The sequence below is a fragment of the Stylophora pistillata genome, chromosome 4, assembly GCF_964205215.1.
Source record: "Stylophora pistillata chromosome 4, jaStyPist1.2, whole genome shotgun sequence".
Taxonomy (NCBI): domain Eukaryota; kingdom Metazoa; phylum Cnidaria; class Anthozoa; order Scleractinia; family Pocilloporidae; genus Stylophora; species Stylophora pistillata.
Window position 1 is genome coordinate 2,835,001 of NC_142522.1, and position 8,816 is coordinate 2,843,816.

The window sequence follows — 8,816 nt, forward strand, 5'->3', positions numbered from 1 at the left end:
GAGGCACGTCTGGTCGAGAAAGAGGAAAACACCTGTTTGACGGAAACTGTGTGGGGAACCGTTTTACTTCTCTCATTCGCAGCAGCCCTCGTCCGAGAAAATGTCTCGCACTTCGTTCTTGGAACAGTATTCTCCCGATGTGGGCGAATCGATCGACAACTCTTCAAGCTTTAATGAAACTAAAGAAGGAACGCCAAATTTAAGCACAGCTGAGAGAAACTCTAAGGTCGTTTTCTACTGCTGCTTGTTCCTTCTCGGCACTCTAGGAAATGCTATGGTCATTGCAGTTTTAAAAGGAAAGCGCCGAAAACGAACCATAAATGATTATTTCATTTTAAACTTGGCAGTAGCAGACTTAACTTTCTTGTGGCTTTCGGTTCCTTCCTATACGTACGAGCTTTTTCAGCCGTTTAACAAGAATTTATTCTACTGCAAACTAATTTGGCCACTGATGTCACTCACTCTGTCTGTCAGTATTTTCACTTTATCTTCCATGTCAATCGAACGGTGTCGAGGGATTACAAATCCTTTGCAACCAAGAATCAAGCTGCAAGCCACATTAACTTGGATTATTCTTATATGGATCTTCGCCTTCTCTATTTTTGTTCCGTTAATGATTGTGGCGCGGCCGGAAGGTGTGTTCTGTGCCGAGAATTGGCTGAAAAATTACTTCCGTCAGGCCTACACTGCAGTTCTCTTCGCTCTTCAATATGGCATCCCTTTGTTTGTAATCGTCATAGCCTACCATAGAATCGTTATTTTTCTCATCAGGTCTCGGTTGCCGATGCTAACCACAATCAACTCAAGGGGAGAGGTTATCAGGCACAAAACAAGAAGCGAAAATGTCCAGATAATCCGAACTCTGGCTGTTATCGTAATTTTGTTCATGGTCTGCATGCTTCCAAATCAAATCGCCTGGTTGCTGATTGACTTTGGCGGTGACTCGTACCAGGAACTGTCAGACGCATTTTGGACCTGTGCGGAAGCTTTACTGTTCTTACACTCATGTATAAACCCAATCGTGTACGGCTCTCTTACTCGGCAGTTTCGTCGAGGATACATGAGATTCTTCCGACACGTGTTCTGCTTCGGCAAAGCGAACGTCGATTTCTCAACTGACGTTTCTGAAAACCAAACACGAGACAGACATTTGCGTCCAAAACGAAAAGCTTCTGTACCTCATGGCTCTCTAAAACTCAGTGAAACCATAACGATCGATAACTGTCAGGAAACAAAACTGTAATGTTTAGCTTGGATTGAAAGAAAACTGCCGTTTAAGCAAATCAAGTATTATCACTTTAAATTATGCGTATTCCAATAATGAGATCTGTTCTAGATCTTCCTTTTGCAAGATGATATCACAACATTTCAGAATGCCGGCTGCCACTCTGGCTGCACAGACGTTGTGCACGATGGAGTTGTATGGTACAAGATCTTCGTTTTTGAAGGATTGTTTACCAACCCACTCTTGAACACGATTCAGCTTGCTCTGCCTCTCCTCGACCTCATGTATGGTCCAAGCATGGAGTAAACAAACTGGTGGTTGGACTCTGACCCTTCGATAAACTGCATCGGTGGAAGACGGAATGTCACTCGGGTAATGATACCACTGAAAGACTCCCATGTAAACACCTACTGCGCACCAGAGGCCCGATCCAGGAGTGGGAATTTGAACTTCTGCATTGCCGTTCACGAACTCGATCTCTCGGATGACATCCGCGAAGCTATGCTTTAAGCTTCCTCCAGCATAGCCTGTCATGACAAACCCGCCGATGGTTTGGTGGATAATTCCTTCTAGGGTAGGAAAGCCATACCCATGGATTGCTACCTGATAGCAAGCTGGATCCTGGAAGTTTGAATTAGAGTCCAGGGAATCTTCACCAAGATGGCAGCCTCCTCCGATACGACAATACAACCAGCTCGTGCCTCCTTCTAATTCCGTTGCCAGTATTCCCACTCTTTGAAGCTCACCTTTCAGCACAAGTGTTGTGACATCCTCAAAAGAAATGGCCTCCTTTACAGTGTTCGGACCCAACGACGCGGATGACCTTCCTCTCATTGTTGGCTCTTGTAACAACATCTTTAACTTCTTGAGTTAGTTGTAACTACATTATTTTGTACCCCATCTTTCATACGATGCTTTATAAGTCGGTGTAAATAATCAAGTCCCGGCGAATTATCGATAATAGGAGTGACGACCCTCTTAAAGAACGCTCTAGCCTCAGCTACTCTATCATCAACTGGAGCTGAAGAAAACGGAATTATAATTATTCACTAAGATGACATTACGTTGTAGAATTGAAACATTGATTGAACTATTTCCTTTTGTGATGACGATGATGTTGATAATAATAATAGTAATAATAATAATAATAATAATAATAATAATAATAATAATAAGTGAGAAATGTGCCAAAGCCAGTTTCAAGAAAGGTAAACTGACTTCAACTGGAAACATAGTACTAAATGAGGATACAGAAATGCAAGAGTTGGACCAGAAGGGGTATAAAAATACCTGGGTGAGGATGCAAGTGATAACATTCAGCAATTAACAAATGGTAAACACCACAGCGTACACTATTGAGTAAAGGATGCACGCGGGAGGTTGCTAAGCACGAAAGAAGCGTAAGAGTCGCTCGAGGCGATAGCCGAGAGCGACTCCAGCTTCTTGAGTGCTTAGCAAACCTCCCAAGTGCATCCATAACTCAATAGTGTACGCTGTGGTGTTTACCATTTGTTTTATAACATAACATTGATACATTGCAGCAAAAGAGTTCCCTTTTATTTGACAAATCTTACGTGACCAGAAAAAACCAAGCGCGTGCGTAAAAATAGTCTTTGCATTTGCGCACGTCAGCAGCGTACACCCATGGGCAAATGGAGGACGCTGAATTGACCAATCAGAGCGCGCGCTTTACTTTGGTTATGTTATAAAGCAAAATGAAAGAGAAGATAAAGCCACCGTAAAGGGTTTAAAAGCTGACTTTTCGAACGTTAGCCCCTCGTCAGAGCGAAAACACTATATCGGCGAATTGAACAAGCCAGACATCGTAGTTGAAAGATTCAGTGAATTCCGCCTGCAAACTCATTGATATGACTGTTCTATCAGATCGAAACTTCACTCTAAAGGAAATGAAAAAGAAAAGCAAGTACAAAGACCTAGAAATAGAAATACAGAGAATGTCATATGAAAACCGTAGTGATCCTGTGGTTGTTGGTGTGCTTGGTACAATAAAGAAGAGGATGGTGGGAACCATAAAGAAAGTATCAGAAGCAGCTACTGGGACAGAGATTCAAAAGATGTGCATGTTGGGATCTCCACAAATCCCCAGAGAGGAGCTTAGTGTGTAAGCAGAATGATTGACTTGAGTGACTGATGCCCTAGGTGCGTGGTTTGCGCCCGGCTGATGCACATTAAGAAACCAGCAGACTGTGATAGAAGAGACGATGATAATAATGATAATAATAATCGTAATAATAATTATAATAATAATTATTATTATAATAATAATCGGCTTTTTAAGTTCCTCGTTTTGGGTAAATGGCCGAATTAAGGTCCTTTTTGTATCAGTTAAGTAGTCTCTTTATTCCACGCACATCAGTTTGCCATCTCCACCCGCAAATAGCAAAAGCTAGACGCGGCGGGTAGAGAGGTAAGGTTACAGCAGTCATAACAGATAATATAATAATTGTAAAGTAACTAACTAACTAACTACCTAACTAGCTAACTAATAATTGTGAAGTAACTAAGTAAACTATCTGGATAAATAAGAATTACTGAAAAACAAGCTAGGGTTACAAAATATATAGTCTTACAGAATAGTATTACAATCAAATTTACTCCTAACAGAACCTATCGATTATTAGTACATTGATTCAAGGATACAGAATTTGCCATTTTTTGTAGAAGAATGGGCACTTCAACATAATCGTCCTCTGCTTCCATTATCGAGATCAAAAAGTCATGAAAATTTTTCTTAAAAGCTCCTTTGGAGAATTGACGAAATTCGTTAGGAATTCCGTTCCAAAGTTTAACTCCAAACCTGGAAAAGAATCTTGATTTAGATTCAGTCTTGAAGTTTTAACATAATTTCCAGACGAAGAAAACCTGGTCTCCTGCTTGTGCTTTGAATTAGCTTTAGTAAAGAAGTCACAGATGTTAGACGGAGCATTCATGCAGGAATGTAAATCAATTAGTTTGGAATGTAAAACTTGCACGAAGCTCATTGTAAGAGTAACATCGAAATCAACTGATTTCGCTCGATTTCCAAGACTGCCTTGGGAAGGAATGCTATTTGATTTTGCAAAGTGATTTCTTCGCTTTTGCAGCCAAAGTGGAATGTACTTCTTTGTGAACTAAAGCCTTAATTTTTGCCTTTCGATTAATCACTTGAGGTAAAAAAGCTATACCAATGACCATATTAAACTCTACTTCTACTTCTACTTTATTACTCTTCAACGCTATTACACATGAAGAAGAGATAATAAAATAAAAATATAAGCACAGCTAATAAAAATAATAAATAAATAAATAAATAAATAAAATAAAATATGTAATTAACAATATAGCTATGCTCAAAAATAAAAACTTAGAAAAATTTTGTACTGCAAAAAGCTGAATAGTTAAGTGATCTAGTTCCAGGTGATAAACAGTTCCAGTCACTTATAGTTCTCGGAAAGAAACTATACTTGTAGTAATCATGATGTACAGGTGGTTCAATAAATGAATTCGTCGAGTAATTTCTAGTTTTCCTAATGGACAATTGATAATAAGACGGGACAGGCAAAGCAATACTATTGTTCACAGATTTATGGGTAATTTGTAAACGATGGGATTTTCTTCTCTTGTTTAGTAAATCCAAAGATAGGGATTTCTACAAATTGGACACGCTGGTGTTATAACTATAATCATGTTTGATAAATCTCGCTGCGCGATTTTGGATAGCTTCTAGTTTCTCCACTTGATTCTGTCTATAAGGATCCCATACAGCAGACGCATACTCTAAATGTGGCCTTACAAGTGATACATAAGCTGCACGTTTAATTTCTTCAGAGCAGGCATACAAGTTCCTTTTCACAAACGCAAGTGAAGAGTTCCCCTTTTTAGCAATCTTGTCTACATGAGAGTTCCACCGCAGATCACTAGACAGCAAAACACCTAAATAATGATATGGTCGAACAGATACCAGGGTTTGGTTGTAAAGAGTGTAGTGTTTAACAACCGGGGATGCACTACGGAAAACAGACATTTTGTAGCATTTAGAAGGATTAAACAGCATCTGCCACCTACTAGCCCACTGGCCTAGCTTGTCTAGGTCTCGCAGTAAAGCCAATATGTCATCATGATGAGTGATTTTATGATACAATAAAGCATCATTAGCAAACAATCTTAGTGTACATCCTAGGCCATTTTGCATATCATTAATGAATAATAAAAACATTAATGGACCAAGTACTGTGCCTTGAGGTACCCCTGAAATCACATCCACAGATTTTGAACTCACGCCATCAATTATGACACTCTGAGATCTACTAGTGAGCCAAGATTTAATCCAAGTAAGGGTGCTTCCCTGAATGCCATAAAACTGCAATTTGCTGATGAGGCGTTGATGGGGAACTTTGTCAAAGGCTTTACTGAAATCCAGAATGGTCATATCCATTTGATCTCCATGATCTAAGTTCTTGGCCAGGTCTTCAACAGTCAGAATCAATTGAGATTCACATGAATGATTTTTTCGAAATCCATGTTGGTTCGCAAATAAGATGTCATTGTCCTCAAGATGGTGCATAATGTGCCTATAAATAATATGTTCCATGATTTTACATAATACAGCAGTAAGGGAAACAGGTCTATAATTACATGGGTCATGTTTGTCACCTTTCTTAAAAACTGGTACTACATAAGCATTTTTCCAGTCATTGGGGAGTTGACCTGACTCATATGACTGGGAGTTAAGGAAAGAAAAAACTTCAGCTATTTCTGATGCAGTTATCTTAAGTAGAGTACTAGGCAATTTATCTGGGCCATTGGCTTCCTTGCTATCTAAGTTCCTAAGAAGATTAATTATACCCTCTCTGTCAAAAATTATTGACTCCATAGCTGGAATGTCACTGCAGCCTATGTTCGGCAGGAAGGAAGAGTCCTCTTTGGAGAAAATCTGTTGAAAATGGTTGATTAAAGCTTTAGCTTTACTTGTACTGTCAGTCAACACCTTACCATTAACATATAATGGAGGAATGCCAATTTGATCTTGTTTTTTAGATTTAATATAGGACCAAAATTTCTTTGGTTTCTCCTTCACGGCACCATCAAGAATATTTGCTATGTATTGATCTTGTACTGATCTAAATTTGGTTTTTAATGCTCTATGGAAACTCCGATATTTCAGTTTATCACTAGCTTTCCCTGATTTCTTATAGATGTTATAAAGCCTCTTCTTTTTTCTCAATAGTTTCTTGAGATCCCTAGTAATCCAAGGGGAATCATTCCATGATCCGATATTTTTTTTTGGGACTCTACTATCGAGAATTGACAATAATCCTGACTTGAAGAACTGCCAGTTACCCTCGATGCTTATATTCTCTGGGTTTCTTTTGAAGAAGTTCTTACTGAGGGTTTCTGCATCATGGTGTATATCCTCAAGATTTGCCTTAGCAAACTTGTATACTGTTCTAGGTTTCTTCTCGCTAATTTTGACTGTAAGATTCAACTCAAAGGTCACAGCGACGTGATCATTAATACCACTGATGCCATCAGAGCTCATTAAGTTGTTCACCAGATCTGGATGGCTGGTAACCACTTAGTCAAGCACTGATGCCTGCCTTGTAGGAAAAGACAAAAGTTGAGTAAGATCATGATCATCAATAATATTGATGGCCTCTAATATCGATCAATAACAGTTGGAGGTTATTAAACTGCTTCATCAGAGGATGGAGAGTGCAAAATTAATGATAAGCTAGGGATCATTCATCATTTATCGCCCGAAGGGATAAGGAGAGTGGAGGTGGGGTGGTGGACTTTGGAGGGGAGACAGAGAAGGGATCAGTCGTCGCCAACAGCGTATACAAGGAGACTTTAGAAAGCTGACTGCCGATGACCTGTAGGGATAAGGGGGGTGGGGGTGGGGTGGTGGACTTTGGAGGGGAGACAGAGAAGGGATCAGTCGTCGCCAACAGCGTATACAAGGAGACTTTAGAAAGCTGACTGCCGATGACCTGTAGGGATAAGGGGGGTGGGGGTGGGGTGGTGGACTTTGGAGGGGAGACAGAGAAGGGATCAGTCGTCGCCAACAGCGTATACAAGGAGACTTTAGAAAGCTGACTGCCGATGACCTGTCAATGATGTGAGGGATCGTATGAATATTACGGGGCCAAACGTAGGAATTAGGTAAAAATCCTGCCAGCAGTTGGTATTTGTTTTTCCATTAAATAGGAAAAATCACCCTAAAACCGTCAACGAGATTATGTGACAATAATAAATGACGAAGGTATAACTGAAGGTCAAATAATTGCATTTTACTACAGCCTCCACCTGGAAAGATGCTATTTACGCTTGGTGGTCGCCTTTTCCAGTGGGTAGCGCCTCACCTACGAATGCGCTTCTTCTTGATATTCGATGTTTCAAAGATTCGAGAGTGCTTATTTCTCCTCTGCAGACTGGGCACAATTTTTAGAAAGAAACCAAACCTCTACCTCCATTGTTTGGTACAGCAGAGCTCTCCTCCTACTGATCTGTACGTACATACACACTACTCTGAAGTCAATCCAAATGGGCGACAATTAACTACTTTTTTCACTGAGCCCCTGACTAAGTGATCAAACATTTTCATTCAACATCTGATTGGACACACAAAACGGGTGTGGCTAAACGAGCAAGCAAATGGAGAACAAATATCGAACATAGTCTGAATTTCTGCTAAAATTATTCAGAGGTTTCACGTTAAATCGGTTTTAACTGGTTGTCTTTTCCTACCAAGGTTTGCTTTGTTCGTGTGGCTAGAATAGCGAATAAATGCTCACGAGGAGAAAATTATATCGGTTGAATGAGAGATCAAACATACGAAGTTGCTTGATTGCAACGCTGACAGAGTTAGCTAGATGGTCAAACATGCTTCTCCAACGTGATTTGGGGTAAAAAGATTTGATTGTTTAGCTAGAGCCTAAAGCCTAGTCGGTTGCACATGTTATCGAACTGACCTCATCGACATATTTTGTCAAACAAATCAGAGCATTAAGATCCAGTGTGGTGCAACTCTGTCAAAGGAATGTACAAGAGTTGTACAACTCTTCTACATTCCTTTGACACCTTTCTACTAAAAAAACACGGCAAAGAGAAAACAAGTTTCCGTGCAAATGTTGTAATCGTTGTTATATAAAGTTATAATGCAGTCCCATTTAATTTCAACTACTAATTCAAGCAGACAACGTCGATGCATCTTTGAAAATGTTAAGATTCTTACCTACCTTTGTGGCCATTGTTTGGATAAACTGTGTTTTGTTCACTGATAACAGCACACACCCTGATCAAGTCCAAGAAATTTGCACAAACACTGAAGTTGCCCTTCTCTTAAACCCTTTGAATTTGGGCAGGTGAAGGGTTTAACTTCTTTATCAGGTCTTTCGTCTTCAGTGACGTCTTATTGGCCCCAACAAATTACGGTATCAAGAATAAACTTTTCTCCACCGCAACCTTTGGTTTTGTTCAGGAAATGTACATGAGAAGAAAAAAGTTGTTTTCGGAGTAAATGAATCAAGTGTGACACCACAATGTAAGTGTCTATGCAAATAATTATGCTTCCTTCTTCGGATAAGATTTC

The 8,816-nt window shown here is 39.7% G+C and overlaps 2 protein-coding genes across 2 annotated transcripts; one reads left to right on the plus strand and one right to left on the minus strand.

Moving 5' to 3' along the window:
• Positions 1-100: 100 nt before the first annotated feature.
• LOC111320404 (neuropeptide FF receptor 1-like) lies at positions 101-1,336 on the plus strand. Its single transcript, XM_022923070.2, has one exon. It carries the CDS (start codon positions 101-103, stop codon positions 1,241-1,243), a length of 1,143 nt encoding a protein of 380 aa, XP_022778805.2. The 3' UTR covers positions 1,244-1,336.
• Positions 1,304-2,080, minus strand: LOC148732037 (uncharacterized). The gene has a single exon (XM_088756554.1). It carries the CDS (start codon positions 2,078-2,080, stop codon positions 1,304-1,306), a length of 777 nt encoding a protein of 258 aa, XP_088612680.1.
• Between the last annotated feature and the right edge of the window lie 6,736 nt (positions 2,081-8,816).